Source organism: Ranitomeya variabilis, chromosome 2 (assembly GCF_051348905.1).
Source record: "Ranitomeya variabilis isolate aRanVar5 chromosome 2, aRanVar5.hap1, whole genome shotgun sequence".
NCBI lineage: Eukaryota > Metazoa > Chordata > Amphibia > Anura > Dendrobatidae > Ranitomeya > Ranitomeya variabilis.
Genome location: NC_135233.1, coordinates 213,986,204 through 214,004,749, shown reverse-complemented (window position 1 = coordinate 214,004,749; position 18,546 = coordinate 213,986,204). Strand labels below are relative to the sequence as shown.

Genomic DNA, 18,546 nt, shown 5'->3' with positions numbered 1-18,546 from the left:
CATGATCACGGGGCGCTGATGTTGTAATGACAGCCGGGAGTCTGCAGAAGAACCCCTTGCCTGTCACTTCGATCCTCCTGTGAACGTCGGCTCGTGACCGGCATTCATAACAGATTTCTGCTACACATAGCAGTACTGAAGCAGTGCAATGTGTAGCACAGGTGATTGGATGATTGTTGCTTCAATTCCCCTAAGGGACTATTGAAGTCAGTAAAAATTTGACAAAAAAGGTTTAAAAAAATCATAAAAGTTTAAATCGCCGTCCTTTTGCCTCATTAAAAAAAAAAACAATAAAATAAATAAATACACATTTAGAATCGCCCAATTTATCAAAATAAAAAGTAAATTAATCAGATCGGTAAACGGCGTAATAAGACAAAAAAAATCAAAATGACAGAATAAAGTTTTTGGGTCGCCGCAACATTGCAATAACAGGCGATCAACACATTGTATCTTTGACAAAATGGTTTCAGTAAAAACATGAACCCAAGCCGCAAAGAATAAACCCTCACCCAGTGCCAGATGCCAAAAAATGAAAACGCTGCGGATCTCCAAAAATTGAATTTTTTTTCACCACTTAATAAAGAAAAACCTATTCATGTTTGGTATCTGCGTACTCGTACAGACCTGGAGAATCATATTCCCAGGTCAGTTTTACAATATAGTTAATATGGTAAATAATAATAAAAACCCCAAAAGTTTTTTTTTTTTTTTTTGCAATTTCACCGCACTTTCCCGCATTCCAGCACACTATGGGATACAATCATTGGTGTCATTGAAAACTGCAACTTGTCCCTCAAAAAAACAAGTCCTCATATGGTAAATATTGATGGAAAAATAAAAAAAGATATGTCTCTTGGAAGAAGAGGACCAAAAAACGGAAGCACAAAAATGGAAAATCACCAGGTCATGAAGGGGTTAACTTGTATTACTTTTTAAGGGGGTACTAGGAGCAGAACCACTCTATAAGGGGACGCTGGGGGAATTATTATTTGTATAAAGAGGCACTCTGTATAAATATAAGGGGGGCTTGGGCCTTTATTAGTTTATGAAGGGGCACTTGGAGCTTTAGTCTTTATAATGGGGCACTGGGAGCTGAAATACTATTAAAGGGGTGGAATCTGCAGTGTAAATCTGAAAAAGTGATTGTGTCCATGAGCGTGGGGTGTCGTGTTCCCACATCCGTCAGTAGTGGTGGGCGGACGAGCGGCAGACGTGTTTTGTGTCCCCTCCACGCTGCCCCCTCTTAGTGACTATCACAAGACTGACGGTTCCCCTGCGGCTTCTTCCATTGTTTGCTATCAGGACACATGGTTTTGTTCTTTGTTTGCGCCTTTGGATAACTATTGATCGACGGCTTCTTCTTCTTTTTAAGACAGCAAAACTGAACAGCCGGTTACAAGATCTGCAGGATTTACTGCAGCGGAAGGATGCGGAGATCGACCAGTTCAGAGATGAAAGTTCCTCTAAGGTTAGAGGGTCTGTGCCGCTGCTGTACTATTCAATGGTGCCCACAAAAATAAGGGGATCTGCTTGGTTGTCAGAAGGCGAGTGAAGGGTGCGGAGGAAGACACTTTTTTTATTGAGGTTGTAATTCTTAGTGTCCGCCTCCTGGTGGCAGCAGCAGCATCACGGTTTCATGTGTCCCCCAATTAAACCTCCGAGAAAGGATTTTATGGTGAATCCCCAAATATCCTCTTTTATCAGCAGGAGATCATCACTAGAGGGACTAGGTCTCTCGTGCCTTCTAGTCCATCCCCGACCACACGGTGGGCTCAGTACATTGGCAGAAAGCAGCCAATCAGTGCTGTGGGCGGGGTTATACAGGGCTCAGCATTCTGAGCACTGCTAGATCTGCAGCAGAGAAAACAGCGATTGTATCACAACTGCTGCACCCAGTAAACTAAGTGATACATCGCTGGAATCAGAGTCTCTGCCCCTACATCATGCTGCTGACAGATTCACCTTAAGCGTTTTGCATTAAATAATTATTTGATGCAATTTACCACTAATAAATCAGGTGTATTTACCCGTGGATGAAGCAGAGGTGGGCATGCTTGACCTCCACTCCTTCCTGACGGGGCACTGCAGAGTCACAATCTTGGGGGGGGTCTCAGCAGTTCAATCCCTCCCCAGTGATCAATAAGATACCTTTTCAATTTTGGTAAAACTAATTTAACCCCTTCACGACATGCCCCATACTAGTACGGCGCATGTCGTGTCTCCCCCTTTGATGTGGGCTCCGGCACTGAGCCCACATCAAAGCTGCGACATGTCAGCTGTTATGTACAGCTGACATGTGCGTGCAATAGCGGCAGGTGGAATTGCGATCCCCTTGCCGCTGTTAACAAGTTAAATGCCGCTGTCAAATGCTGACAGCGGCATTTAACTACTGCTTCCGGCAGCGTGGCCGGAAATGAGCGCATCGCCGACCCCCGTCACATGATCGGGGGTCGGCGATGTGTCAGGATGGTGACCATAGAGGTCCTTGATACCTCTATGGTTACTGATGCCGGCCTGCTGTGAGCACCACTCTGTGGTCGGCGCTCATAGCAAGCCTGCAATTCAGCTACATAGGAGCGACCTGATGATCGCTGCTATGTAGCTGAGCAGATCCAGTTGTGCCAGCTTCTAGCCTCCCATGGAGACTATTGAAGCATGGCAAAAGTAAAAAAAAAATGTTTTAAAAAAAATATAAAAGTTTAAATCACCCCTCTTTCGCCCCATCCAAAATAAAACAATAAAAATAAAATCAAACCTACACATATTTGGTATCGCCGCGTTCAGAATCGCCCGATCTATCAATTAAAAAAAGCATTAACCTGATCGCTAAACAGCGTAGCGAGAAAAAGATTAGAAATGCCAGAATTACGTTTTTTTTTGGTCGCCGCAACATTTAATTAAAATGCAATAACAGGCGATCAAAAGAACGTATCTGCACAAAAGTCATATCATTAAAAACATCAGCTCGGCACGCAAAAAATAAGCTCTCACCTGACCCCAGATCACAAAAAATGGAGACGCTACGGGTATTGGAAAATGGCACAATTTTTTATATTTTTTTTTTTTTAGCAAAGTTTTGAATTTTTTTTCACCACTTAGACACCAAACATGTCTAGGTTATTTTTTATCTATGAACTCATAATGACCTGGAGAATCACAATGGCAGGTCAGTTTTAGCATTTAGTGAACCTAGCAAAATAGCCAATCAAAAACAAACAAGTGTGGGATTGCACTTTTTTTGCAATTTCACCACACCTGGAATTTTTTTCCCATTTTTAGTACTAGACATGGTAAAACCAATGGTGTTGTTCAAAAGTACAACTCGTCCCGCAAAAAATAAGCCCTCACATGGTCATATTGACGGAAAAATAAAAAAGTTATGGCTCTGGGAAGGAGGGGAGCAAAAAATGAAAACGCAAAAACGAAAAAGGGCTGTGGCATAAAGGGGTTAATGGCTGTCAACATTCAACTCTCCGACCCTTGTCCAATGTGTGGCAGTGGTATATAGGTATCAGTGTCTGAGGATTGCTCAGTTATACGTTGTTTTGTTTTTTTCCCCTTTTTAAGCTCCGAGATTTAGAACAGACGTTACAGACGGTGAGAGAACGGCTACAAGCCGGAGACGAGGAGCTGAAGCACAAAGAGAAGCAGATCACTGCATGTGTAAGTATCGGACCCCCTTACTGCAACTTTTCATTACATCATACACCTAAGCATGTAAATGGATGAAAAATGGTGCAAGAAAAGTGGATTTGTCAACAGTATTCACAGGAGAGCTGCATACATCATTAAATGGATTTCTTAGACCTGGTGAGGCTGGTGCACTAATTTTGAAAATGAGCGACAAATAGCTGTTTAATCCTAAAATAATAATAAGCATTTTATAAATCAATTTGATTTAATTATTGGGATTGGTTTTAAGAAGAATTTTAACAGCCATTCTTTCATGGGATTTCTAAGTAAGAACACCAGCTTCATCCGGTCTAAGACATCTGTTTAATAATGTGTGACAGTTTTTATTATGAAATTTGGTGACAGATCCACTTTAAATATTCTATGTTATAAGTAACATATCATAATGGGGTTTATTTTGGTGATATGTTATAAAGGACAGCGGCCACTTAAGCCTTGAATGCCTTTTATTAATGACATGAAAATCATGATTAGTAATGCAATGTCCAGATGTGAAACATTAACAATGCACATGAGTGGGAGCAAAAATGAGACATTCTGGTAAGAAGAGTTAATAATTTACATAAGTGCATCCATTGTAGGCATCTATCTATATAATTGTCTAAGATGTACTTCCGTCTTTTGCTGCGTTTGGGGCTATATCGGGTTTGGCCATAAATTGGGAAAAGTCTGCTATTTTACCATTAGACCCAACTGTGGTTAGAGCTCCACAGGTGCCAGTAGTGTCATGTTTTAAATACCTGGGTATTAATATATCAAACAACATATTAGCTTATGAACACTTAAATCTTTCCCCACTTGTGGCTAGGATTAAACAGAAGATTAAGGCCTGGGCTAAGTTACATTTGTCAATAGTTGGGAGAGTGAACCTGTTGAAAATGGTGATTATGCCTCAGCTTTTATATGTTCTTCATAACTCCCCAATTTGGCTTCCCCAAAATAGGTTCTTTAAAATTAATGCACTGTTTAGGGAACTTATATGGTTGAAAAAGGGTGCGAGAATTAAGTTAGAGCACTTACAAAGGAGTAAGGAGGAAGGAGGGTTGGCATTGCCTAACCCTTGGCTATATTTTTTATCTTCCCAGTGTCAACATCTGGCAAGTAGAGTGGAGGACACATCTGTGGAAATAGGGGGAGGTCGAGGGATTCTTCAGTTTCTCGGGGGTCGGGGTCCCCTATTGTCTAAGTTAGAGGCAAATAAATTTAAACCGTGGGTGTCTAAATTTCCGACGGTAATGCTTATGGTCAAAGTGTGGGGTAAAATTAAAAGTTTAAGGGGAATTACTGGGTTCACAAGGTATACCCCTATATGGGATAATCCATATCTGCCGCAATTGAGGACACTGAAGGGGTTTGCGCAATGGCGACGAGTGGGTATCTGGTGGCTCTCACAGCTGATAGATGGGGGTGTCTTTAAATCATTTGAGGACTTACGAAGGGAGTTCTCACTTCAGCATTCTATGTTTTATCAGTATTTACAAGTAAGACACGCTTATATAATGCAGACTCATATACACCCTATTATTATACATCATGATACTGTTATTAATAGGCTCGGTTTACAGGCATCTACAAGGGGACTAATTTCATTCGTGTACGGGGAGCTCCTCTCGAGGGCGCTATTAGGTCACCCGATGACTGCATTGGCGAAATGGGAACATCAAGTGGGGGGGATTTCGGTAGATCAATGGGAGTCAATAATGCAAATGATCCCTAAGTTGTCTCTCAGTGAGCCTAACCGTCTGTCTCAACTATATATCCTTTATAGGGTTTATAGGACTCCTAAGTGGCTGTTTGATTTAGGTCTAAGGCCAAATTCAAAATGTCCCAAGTGTACGCTCGATAATGCAGATATCCTACATATGTTCTGGACGTGTCCCTGTATACAAATATTCTGGATTATGGTTCTCAACTTAATATATATGGCCACAGAGCAGGATATTCCCAGAGATCCTATTGTCTGTGTGCTTGGATATGTTGAGGAGGCGGGAGGAGATGATCATTCACAAATAGCTGTTGCCAGAATGCTTTTTACTGCTAGAAAATTAATAGCATATCACTGGATCTTCCACGAGGAAGGAGTATGTAAATAAGCTAAACCTCATACTATGCAGAGAGAAGGCCATTTATCTTAAACGGGGTAGACCGGCAGTGTTTGAGAAAATTTGGGCAGGATGGTTGAATGTTCCAGGCTTACCGTCTGTAAGTTTATTCTCGTGATACCATGTTTATATCACCCTGAAAGTGATTTAGTTGTACTCCATGACTGGTGCCTTGGGATATGTGCCTTATCTATGTCTGTATTTTTCTTGTGATATATTTTATCATTGGACCAGGGTTGGGGGGGGGGGGGGGGAGTTGTTGGGAATGGGAAAAGACTGTGGGGTATTTTGGAAAAAATTCTGTTATGTTCTGAAAACTTTAATAAAAAATATCTGATTTAAAAAAGATGTACTTCCGTCTGTCTGTCTGTCACGGAAATCCCGCATCCCTGATTAGCGATGGGCACAGTCCGGCCGCGAATTCGCCCCTTCCTACTCTCCATCAGTGTCCCCCCAATACTCCCCTCCAGTCACACAGGTTATGCAGCATCAATAGTAAAAAGATCTAATGTTAAAAATAATTTAAAAAATCATTATATAATCACCTTCCGGCGCCTTTCCCGCTCCTCGCATTGCTCCGGTCCATGCATTGCGGTCTCGCGAGACCACTACGTCATCATCTCACGAGACTGCAATGCACTCTTGGGACCGGAGCATCGCGAGGAGCATGGCTAAACTCATGGGCTGGATCCGGGGGCTGCCGGAAGGTGAGTATATAACTATTTTTTATTTTAATTCTTTTTTTTTACAGTGATATGGTGGCCACATTGCTATATACTACGTGGGCTGTGTTAGATACTACGGGGGCTGTGTTATATAATACATCTGTGTGCTATATACTACGTGGGCTGTGCTATATACTATGTGGCTGTGCAATATATTACGTGGCTGGGCAATATACTACGTGGCTGTGTTATATACTGCCTGAGCTGTGCTATATACTACGTGGGCTGTGTTATATACTACGTGGGCTGTGCTATGTACTATGTAGCTGTGCAATATACGTGGCTGGGCAATATACTACATGGCTGTGTTATATACTACGTGGGCTGTGCTATACACTACGTAGCTGTGCAATATACGTGGCTGTGTTATATACTGCGTGATCTATGCTATATACTACGTGGGCTGTGTTATATACTACATGGGCTGTGTTATATACTATGTGGGCTGTGCTATATACTATGTGGGCTGTGTAATATACTATGTGGGCTGTGTTATATACTGCGTGGGCTGTGTTATATACTGTGTGGGCTGTGTTATACACTGCGTTGGCTGTTATATACTACGTGGGCTGTGTTATATACTGCTTGGGCTGTGCTATACACTACGTGGGCTGTGCTATACACTACGTGGGCTGTGTTATATACTACGTGGGCTGTGCTATATACTACGTGGGCTGTGCTGTATACTACGTGGGCTGTTATATACTACGTGGGCTGTGCTATATACTACGTGGGCTGTGCTATATACTACGTGGGCTGTGCTATATACTACGTGGGCTGTGCTATAAACTACGTGGGCTGTGCTATATACTACGTGGGCTGTGCTATATACTACGTGGGCTGTGTTATACACTGCGTGGGCTGTGTTATACACTGCGTGGGCTGTGTTATACACTGCGTGGGCTGTGTTATACACTGCGTGGGCTGTGTTATACACTGCGTGGGCTGTGCTATATACTATGTGGGCTGTGCTATATACTATGTGGGCTGTGCTATATACTACGTGGGCTGTGCTATATACTACGTGGGCTGTGTTATATACTACGTGGGCTGTGTTATATACTACGTGGGCTGTGTTATATACTACGTGGGCTGTGTTATATACTACGTGGGCTGTGTTATATACTACGTGGGCAGTGCTATATACTACGTGGGCTGTGTAATATACTACGTGGGCTGTGTTATATACTGCTTGGGCTGTGTTATATACTGCGTGGGCTGTGTTATATACTACGTGGGCTGGGCAATATATTACGTGGCTGGGCAATATACTACGTTGCTGTGTTATATGCTGCGTGGGCTGTGTTATACACTGCGTGGGCTGTGTTATATACTACATGGGCTGTGCTATATACTACATAGCTGTGCAGTATATGTGGCTGGGCAATATACTACATGGCTGTGTTATATACTACGTGGGCTGTGCTGTATACTATGTAGCTGCAATATACGTGGCTGTGTTATATACTGCGTGGGCTGTGCTATATACTACGTGGGCTGTGTTATGCACTGCGTGGGCTGTGCTTTATACTACGTGGGCTGTGTTATACACTGCGTGGGCTGTGCTATATGCTACGTGGGCTGTGCTATATACTACGTGGGCTGTGCTATATACTGCGTGGGCTGTGTTATATACTGCGTGGGCTGTGTTATATACTACGTGGGCTGTGTTATATACTACGTGGGCTGTGTTATATACTATGTGGGCTGTGCTATATACTACGTGGGCTGTGCTATATACTATGTGGGCTGTGTTATACACCGCGTGGGCTGTGCTATATACTGCGTAGGCTGTGTTATACACTGCGTGGACTGTGCGATATACTACGTGGCTGTGCTATATGCTACGTGGGCTGTGCTATATGCTACTTGGGCTGTTATATATTACGTGGCCTGTGCTATATACTACGTGGCCTGTGCTATATGCTACGTGGGCTGTTTTATACTATGTGGGCTCTGCTATATACTACGTGGGCTGTGTTATATACTGCGTGGGCTGTGCTATATACTGCGTGGGCTGTGCTATATACTATGTGGGCTGTGCTATATACTATGTGGGCTGTGCTATATACTGCGTGGGCTGTGTTATATACTGCGTGGGCTGTGCTATATACTGCGTGGGCTGTGCTATATACTATGTGGGCTGTGCTATATACTATGTGGGCTGTGCTATATACTATGTGGGCTGTGCTATATACTGCATGGGCTGTGTTATATACTGCGTGGGCTGTGCTATATACTGCGTGGGCTGTGTTATATACTGCGTGGGCTGTGCTATATACTGCGTGGGCTGTGCTATATACTATGTGGGCTGTGCTATATACTATGTGGGCTGTGCTATATACTGCGTGGGCTGTGTTATATACTGCGTGGGCTGTGCTATATACTGCGTGGGCTGTGCTATATACTATGTGGGCTGTGCTATATACTGCGTGGGCTGTGTTATATACTATGTGGGCTGTGTTATATGCTACGTGGGCTGTGCTATATGCTACGTGGGCTGTGCTATATGCTACTTGGGCTGTGTTATATACTACGTGGCCTGTGCTATATACTACGTGGCCTGTGCTATATGCTACGTGGCTGTGCTATATGCTACGTGGGCTGTGTTATATGCTACTTGGCTATGCTATATTTCTCTGCTGTATCTGTGCATCATGAATCGTGGTATGTGTTAAAGAGGGGGGCCCACTGAGACTCTTTCGCCCGGGGCCCTCAAAAACCTGGAGCAGGCCAGCCCTGGCTTCACTTATTTGTCCCGCCCGGCCGGCCGAATCCTATGTATAAATTGCATTATTCTGAAAACTTCATAAATAAACTACATACCGTACATATTCTAGAATACCCGATGCGTTAGAATCGGGCCACCATCTAGTATAGGCCAAATTAGCTGCAACGAAAACAGTAACTTGTATAGTGAAAATACTCAAAGAAATGGCATAAAGTATATGGCCTTTCATCGCAAAGACTAGGCAGCCACCCTAGCTGGAAAGGCGTTTCGCATATATGCTTCATCTGGGGTTGGCTGTCTGTTCCTACTCGATGGCTTTAATAGAGCGTAGTACCTAATCAGAGATATGTGTTTCATCTTGTTATACAATCTCTAATTGGGTATTATGCTCCATAAAACCATCACATGGAAACGGTCATGCTTGATGAAGCATGTATGCGAAACAAATCTGACCAGTTTCACCTTATGTGGTAATAATTTTGGAACAATTCAACGGATCCCACTGATTCTGAGACTGTATTTTCGTGACATATTGTCTTCATGACATTGTACTTCATAACTGGTAAAATTTGTTCAATATGACTTGTGTTTATTTGTGAAAATAATAAGAAATTTGACAAAATTTGGGCAATTTTGAAACTTTGAATTCTTATGCCCTTAAATCAGAAAGTTATGTTAGACAAAATAGTTAATAAATAACATTTTCTACTGTCTGCTTTACATCGGCACAATTTTTGAAACTTTTTTTTTGTTAGGAAGTTATAAGGGTTAAAAGTTGACCAGCGATTTCTCATTTTTCCAGCAAAATTTATAGAATAATTTTTTTTTTTTAGGGACCACATCACATTTGAAGTGACTTTGGGGGTCCTATATGACAGAAAATACCCAAAAGTGACACCATTCTAAAAACTGCACCCTTCAAGGTGTACAAAACCACATTCAAGAAGTTTATTAACCTTTCGGGTGCTTAGCGGTAAATAAAGCAATGTGGAAGGAAAAAAAACAACTATTTTTCAAATTTTTTTTACTCTAGCTCCAAATTTGTTATTTTCATAAAGAGTGACGGGAGAAAATGGACCCTAAAATTTGTTGTGCAATTTCTGTTCAGTACGTCGATACCCCATATGTGGGGGAATACTATTTGCGTGCACGACAGAGCTCGGAAGGGAACGTACACCGCTTAATTGTACCATGGTAACCATTGGGACCTGCGATTTCCATCTGGGGGGTCCAATGGTCACTAAGGGGATCTTGTGCCCCCCCCCCCCTTAAAACAATGTTAATCAACCCCGATCGGTTGCAAAACCGTCCGAGTCCGATAGTGCAGGATGTCGCTGCCTATTGGAGGTTGTTATAGTGTTGCGTCTCAGGTGGTTGTACTTATTATGTAAATTGTCTGCTCAGACCAGGAGGCCTCCAATTATTGTTCTCACCCTGGTGCATTTTTAATGTATTTATGAAAAAAAAAAAAAAAATAGAAAAGAAATGTTATAACCAAGATAAGACATTAATAAAATATCAAAATTATCTTTTTTGGATTTTTTTTTTTTTTTTTTACAGATACAAGAAGCAAAAAAAATGTGATTATTAGAATAAAGTGACATTTTTTGTTTCCTCTTATTAAGGAATCCGAGCTCAAATCCGAGACTGATAAACTGACCCATCAGCTGCACAGCGTCAGGCGCCAATGTGCGGAGAAGGTGGATCGATTGGAAGCCCAGGTCTCCGCTCTGGAAGGTGCGCGAGAAATGGACAGGACGTCTGCACAGCACAATATTGTAAGCCCGGCGGCCCGTCATCCTCCATTATTAGAAGACGTAATGCTTAGAATGAATCAGTGACTATTTCTGCTGGGAAACTAATGCTATAGATTGGGACTTACTGCGGAACTGGGGATCCCTGGAAGGAACTAGCAATAGTCACACCTTGTATTATTAAAACCTGACCCAACCCCGTCTCCATTCATTGTTTATGGCGCTGCATCTGCGACATTTTTTTACACCAGCACGTATGCAACTGCTCCAAAATTAAAAAGGAGCTGAGAGCCTCCCTCCTGATGATTGGTGTGGGACCCCCTGTCGTCAGGTTAGGTGTATGACTTATTACACAATTCCAGCTCCAGTAGTAAGCGGATTTTCTCTGTAGGGGATTATTAATATCACGGGCCGACTATGGATTTCATGGTTTGATAGAACAGTATCCGGTATGCCGGTGATACAGGTAATTCTGATCCGGAGTTCTGCAGTGCGCTGGGACGTTATATGGCCGCTATATGCTCACTTATGTATGTTTGGCATTGAAGTAACATTACAATGTATCAGTTTGGCGATTCGTTTTTTTGCGATTGTATCTGAGATATCCACAGACCTTTTTAGGCTACTTTCACACTAGCGTTTTTTGCAATCCGTCGCAATGCGTCGTTTGGCCGAAAAAACGCATCCTGCAAAAGTGCTTGCAGGATGCGTTTTTTCCCCATAGACTAACATTAAGCGACGGATTGACACACGTCGCAACCGTCGTGCGACGGTTGCGCCGTGTTGTGGCGGACCGTCGGCACAAAAAAAAAGCTACATGTAACGTTTTTTGCCGCCGACGGTCCGCTTTTTCCGACCGCGCATGCGCGGCCGGAACTCCGCCCCCACCTCCCCGCACCTCACAATGGGGCAGCGGATGCACTGGAAAAATGCATCCGCTGCCCCCGTTGTGCGGTGTATACAACGCTAGCGTCGGTAACCTCGGCCCGACGCACTGCGACGGGCCGAGCCCGACGCTAGTGTGAAAGTAGCCTTACTTTTCTTTTGATTTATCGGATTCTGGACCTTTATTTAATTTATTTGATCTGTTATTGTACAGAAACGGTTAGAACAAGAAAATGAGTCTCTACAGAGAAGAAATGGAGATGTAGAAAGTACTCTGCAAAAGCTGGAGGCCGATCAGGAGAAGATGAAGGTATGTGCCAACAGCGGGTACAAAATCCTCATCCTGCTGTCATAATGCTAAACTGTGACCAGTACGGCCCCGACCCTCAATGAACAAACCGAAGACCACAAAAGCCCCGAAACATGTGAGCATTGAAATTTATTTAAAGGGGTGTTCTGATCTCTAAGATCCCATCCCAATATATAGCAGGTGTAATAATACTAATATTAGCAAATCCCTTCAATTAGAAATATAGTATAGTTCTTCTGATTGGTTATGCCGATTACCCCATGTGCAGGCCATTGCAGTACCTTAGGTATCCATAGTTACGATCACTGTCACTATATGGTTAGTCGTAACCATAGATACCTAAGCTACTGCAATGCCCTGCACATGGGGTAATCGGCATAGCCAATCAGAAGAACTACACTGTGTTCCAAATTATTATGCAAATAATATTTCCTCATATTTTCTCTAAATTACCTATCTGAATGGCAGTCATTGTTATTTTCCAGTCATCTACTATTCTAGTGTAAGTGCAATGTTTTGGAACAAACTGCCTATGAAAACAGTATCTTTTTAAAAAAAATAAACACTCAAAATGCATGTTCCAAATTATTATGCACAGCAGAGTTTTCAACCTTTTTTATTTTATTTTGAACAAAAAAATGGTCAATTGTGAAGTTATAGGCATTATCAGCTTATTACAAAATGAAATCAAACAGTTTTCAAGTGAAAACCTTATTCTAGGTGATGTTACATTTGCACATAGGACCCCTTGTTCAAAAGAAGCTTCTGAACTCTCTCGTCCATTGAATTTGTCAGTTTTTGGATGGTTTCTGCTTCAATTGTTTTGCATGTGGACAGAATACCCTCCCAGAGCTGTTGCTTAGATGTGAACTGCCTCCCGCCATCATAGACACTCCTTTTGATGATGCTCCAGAGGTTCTCAATGGGGTTGAGGTCAGAGGAAGATGGTGGCCACACCATAAGTTTGTCCTCTTTTATGCCCATAGCAGCCGGAGATGCGGATGTGTTTTTTGCAGCATGAGACGGTGCATTATCATGCATGAAAATGATCTTGCTGCGGAAAGCACAGTTCTTCCTCTTGAACCATGGCAGGAAGTGTTGTTTTAGAAACTCCACATAGATTATGGAGTTCATCTTTACCCCTTCAGGGATCATAAAGGGGCCGACAATCTCTCTCCCCATGATTCCAGCCCAAAACATTACTCCACCTCCTCCTTGTTGGCGCCTTAGCCGTGTTTTCATGGGGTGTCCATGAACCAGCCATCCTCCACTCCATCCATCTGGACCATCGAGCGTTGCACGGCACTCATCGGTGAACAAAACAGTTTGGAAGTCAGTCTTCATGTATCGTTTGGCCCACTGGAGCCGTTTCTGCTTGTGTGCAGTGGATAGAGGTGGTCGATAGGATGGCTTACGCACCTCTGAAGGACCCTGCATCTTGTTGTTCTGGGGACGTTGGAGGCACCAGCAGCTTCAAAAACTTGTCTGCTGCTATGACCAGGCATTTTTGCAGCTGCTCTTTTAACCTTACGCAATTACCTGTTGGAAAGGGTCCTCAATTTTTCCTTATCAGCACGCACACGTGTGTGCTGGGAATCAGCTACATACTGCTTGATTGTGTGATGATCACGATGAAGTGTCTTGGCAATGTTGATTGTAGTCATGCCTTGACCTAAATACTCCACAATTTGTTGCTTCTCAGCAGCCGACACATCCTTTTTCTTTCCTATTTTGGCAAAAAATGTAGGCTGCTTAATAATGTGGAACAGCCTTCTTAAGTAGTCTTGCCTTTATTTGGACACACCTGCCAAACTAATGTGCACAGGTCTCTGCAATTGCTTTCAGTGATATAAAGAGCCCTGACACACATCACCATCAATGAGTTTAAATGACAGACAATAAAATTCTAACCTTATCACGCCTAAACTCTATGTGCATAATAATTTGGAACACAGTGTATACTACATCTCTTATGGGAGGTATTTGCTAATATTATTATTACACCTACTACATATTGAGATGGGAATACCCCTTTAATAATCATTAGTACATGAAAATATGTAATTCCTTTCAGTAGGGTAAAGTGGTGTCACCACCAGACGCTTGTAGTCCCCATTTTACTGCGTGCAGGATTTGTAAATGTTCAAAACCTCCATATACAGAGTAATACTGCATCCTGTTAGGGGGAAGCATATATAGGGGGGTTTTTGATTGGGGGTCCGAGTGCACCAAAAAGAGCCCTCCATATTTTTGTGAAAGACAGTGACTAAATACATGGAAATAAGTGACTATTCTGAGTCTTGTTTCTATATTACCCAGAAAACGAAATACACAATGAATGTTATGTATATGGAGGGGCTATACAGTGTACACGTCTCCTGTGTTATGTGTATGGAGGGGGCTATACAGTGTACACGTCTCCTGTGTTATGTGTATGGAGGAGCTATACAGCGTACACGTCTCCTGTGTTATGTGTATGGAGGAGCTATACAGCGTACACGTCTCCTGTGTTATGTGTATGGAGGGGCTATACAGTGTACACGTCTCCTGTGTTGTGTATGGAGGGGCTATACAGCGTACACGTCTCCTGTGTTATGTGTATGGAGGAGCTATACAGCGTACACGTCTCCTGTGTTATGTGTATGGAGGGGCTATACAGCGTACACGTCTCCTGTGTTGTGTATGGAGGGGCTATACAGCGTACACGTCTCCTGTGTTATGTGTATGGAGGGGGCTATACAGCGTACACGTCTCCTGTGTTATGTGTATGGAGGGGCTATACAGCGTACACGTCTCCTGTGTTATGTGTATGGAGGAGCTATACAGCGTACACGTCTCCTGTGTTATGTGTATGGAGGAGCTATACAGCGTACACGTCTCCTGTGTTATGTGTATGGAGGGGCTATACAGCGTACACGTCTCCTGTGTTATGTGTATGGAGGGGCTATACAGCGTACACGTCTCCTGTGTTATGTGTATGGAGGAGCTATACAGCGTACACGTCTCCTGTGTTATGTGTATGGAGGGGCTATACAGTGTACACGTCTCCTGTGTTATGTGTATGGAGGAGCTATACAGCGTACACGTCTCCTGTGTTGTGTGTATGGAGGAGCTATACAGTGTACACGTCTCCTGTGTTATGTGTATGGAGGAGCTATACAGTGTACACGTCTCCTGTGTTATGTGTATGGAGGGGCTATACAGTGTACACGTCTCCTGTGTTATGTGTATGGAGAGGCTATACAGCGTACACGTCTCCTGTGTTATGTGTATGGAGGGGCTATACAGCGTACACGTCTCCTGTGTTGTGTATGGAGGGGCTATACAGCGTACACGTCTCCTGTGTTATGTGTATGGAGGAGCTATACAGTGTACACGTCTCCTGTGTTATGTGTATGGAGGAGCTATACAGCGTACACGTCTCCTGTGTTATGTGTATGGAGGGAGCTATACAGTGTACACGTCTCCTGTGTTATGTGTATGGAGGGGCTATACAGTGTACACGTCTCCTGTGTTGTGTGTATGGAGGAGCTATACAGTGTACACGTCTCCTGTGTTATGTGTATGGAGGGGGCTATACAGCGTGCACGTCTCCTGTGTTATGTGTATGGAGGGGCTATACAGCGTACACGTCTCCTGTGTTGTGTGTATGGAGGAGCTATACAGTGTACACGTCTCCTGTGTTATGTGTATGGAGGGGCTATACAGTGTACACGTCTCCTGTGTTATGTGTATGGAGGGGCTATACAGCGTACACGTCTCCTGTGTTATGTGTATGGAGGAGCTATACAGCGTACACGTCTCCTGTGTTATGTGTATGGAGAGGCTATACAGTGTACACGTCTCCTGTGTTGTGTATGGAGGTGCTATACAGCATACACGTCTCCTTTGTTGTATGTATGGAGGGGTTATACAGTGTACACGTCTCCTGTGTTGTGTGTATGGAGGGGCTATACAGCATGGTTTGAACTGATATATATGTGTATGGAGGGTGCTATACAGAAGCCACAGCAGAGCGGCCTCTTCACCCGGCCTCCATCCTATAAATGGTCCAAAATGTCGGCACTAAAGTACAAAGAAGCTTCCAGCAGACCTGAAATACAGCGGATGCTCCACCACTTCTACAACCTCGAGTACAAGCCAAACCCAGAGGGAGTGAGCCAAGCCGCAAAGGACCTCAATAGTATATTCTACGCAATGGCCAGACTGTCCGACCTTAAAAAAGTCGACTACAAGAGACCAAAAGAAACACAGGTCAATGGCTGGTTTGACAGAGAATGTAAAGCTGTACGGAAGACCCTGAGAACAGCCTCCAACAAGAAACACAGAGACCCCAACCACCTGGGTCTGAGGGAAGCCTATGACTCCATACAAAGGCAGTACAAAACCATCCTCAGGAGGAAGAAGCAGAGTTACATCTCTACCAAGCTTAACCAACTCCAAGACGCCCTCCAAGACAACTCGTTCTGGGAACTATGGGACCACATGGGCACCAAAGACAAGAAAAACAACACCCATATCCAAAATGGCAACCTCTGGCTCCAATACTTCAGAGACCTCTATAAAGACATTCCAAAGGAAGAACTAAGCCAAGAACAGGAAAACATAATGGCGAAACTAAAAGCAATGGAGGAAAAAATCTAAAACTTCCAAAACCCGGTGGATACACCTATAACACTACAGGAAGTAGCCGAGAGACTCTCCTCCATAAGATGTAGAAAAGCCGGTGGCCTGGACGGAATCCTACCAGAAATGCTGAAGTACAGCCCACCAGAAATACAGGCTGCAATGGTCAAACTCCTCAATATTGTGCTGAGTGCCGGCTACTTCCCTTGTACCTGGAACCAAGGCCTCATCACACCCATCCACAAGAGTGGGGACAGGTATGACCCAGCCAACTACAGAGGCATATGTGTCAGCAGCAACCTGGGAAAACTGTTCAACAGTATCCTGAACAAGAGGATTCTCACCTTCCTCACCAAGCACAACGTCCTCAGCAAGAGCCAAGCAGGGTTCATGCCGAACCACCGCACCACTGACCACATCTATACTCTGCACAGCCTCATTCAGAGACACGTCTACAATACAAAGAATGGGAAGATATACGCCTGCTTTGTGGACTTTAAAAAGGCCTTTGATTCAGTGTGGCACCCGGGCTTATTCCTGAAACTGCTGGAGAGCGGAATAGGGGGAAAGACCTACGATGTCATCAAAAGCTCCTACACTGAGAACCGCTGCAGCGTGAGTGTGAATGGCAGAAGAACGGCTTATTTCCAGCAGAGCCGCGGGGTCAGACAAGGCTGCAGCCTAAGTCCAACGCTCTTCAACATTTACATCAACGAGCTGCAGCCCTGGAATCCTCCTCAGCACCAGGTCTCACCCTCCACGATGCTCAGGTGAAATTCCTGCTGTATGCAGATGACCTGCTGCTGTCGCCAACCGAGAAAGACCTCCAGGACAACCTGAAAATCCTAGAGAAATTCAGCTCCACCTGGGCTCTACCGGTCAACCTAAAGAAAACCAACACCATGGTGTTCCAGAGGAGAAAGAGAAGATCAGACCAGCACCCATCATTTGTCCTCAACAACTGCGACCTCACAGGAACAGACAAATATACCTACCTGGGCCTAGAGATTCACCGGTCAGGGAGCTTCAAACAAGCCATAGAGACCCTGAAAGACAAGGCCTGCAAAACCTTCTATGCCATCCAAAGGAAACTCTACCATCTGAAGCCACCAGTGAGGGTCTGGCTAAAAATCTTCGACTCCATCATTGCCCCAATCCTCCTGTATGGCAGCGAAGTCTGGGGTCCTCACACCTACCCAGACTGGTCAAGGTGGGATTCCAGTCCAACAGAAATATTCCACCTGGAATTCTGCAAGCACCTTCTCCAGGTCCATCGGAGCACCTCCAACAGTGCTTGTCGGGCCGAGCTGGGTAGATTCCCTCTGCACCTAACAGTTCTAAAGAGGGCGCTGTCATTCCGGGCTCACCTGCATAGGAGCAATACAAGCTCCCATCACCATAAAGCCCTGATAAATGTAGGTGAAACAGAAAAACCAGAACCCTCGGAACAGCCCAGCCAAAACCAACTGGACCAGAACACCAATCACAACAACCTGACAAAAGCCGGAATCAGGAAGATAGCAGACGAAGGCCAGGAGAGGTATGTCAGTGACTGGAAGAATATCATCAGCTCACAGAAACTGAACACGTACTGGAGTCTACAGAGAGAATACAGACTGGCCCCATATCTGGAGAAACTCCCGGACCCCAGAGATCGCAAGATCCTGAACCGATATAGACTCAGTGCCCACAGTCTGGCCATCGAATGTGGCCGACA

The 18,546-nt window shown here is 44.0% G+C and overlaps 1 protein-coding gene across 10 annotated transcripts in view; it reads left to right on the top strand.

The window, feature by feature from the left end:
- GOLGA1 (golgin A1) overlaps positions 1-18,546 on the top strand; it is a 66,718-nt gene that overhangs the window by 15,537 nt on the left and 32,635 nt on the right. For all 10 annotated transcript variants that reach the window (XR_013221131.1, XM_077283580.1, XM_077283574.1 and 7 more), the window contains 4 exons: positions 1,376-1,471; positions 3,571-3,666; positions 10,880-11,032; positions 12,108-12,203. Coding sequence is in view for 9 of the 10 variants with exons in the window: in XM_077283580.1 (XP_077139695.1) it covers positions 1,376-1,471; positions 3,571-3,666; positions 10,880-11,032; positions 12,108-12,203 (441 nt within the window). In the remaining variant the exon portion in view is untranslated. The remainder of the gene's footprint in view (positions 1-1,375; positions 1,472-3,570; positions 3,667-10,879; positions 11,033-12,107; positions 12,204-18,546) is intronic.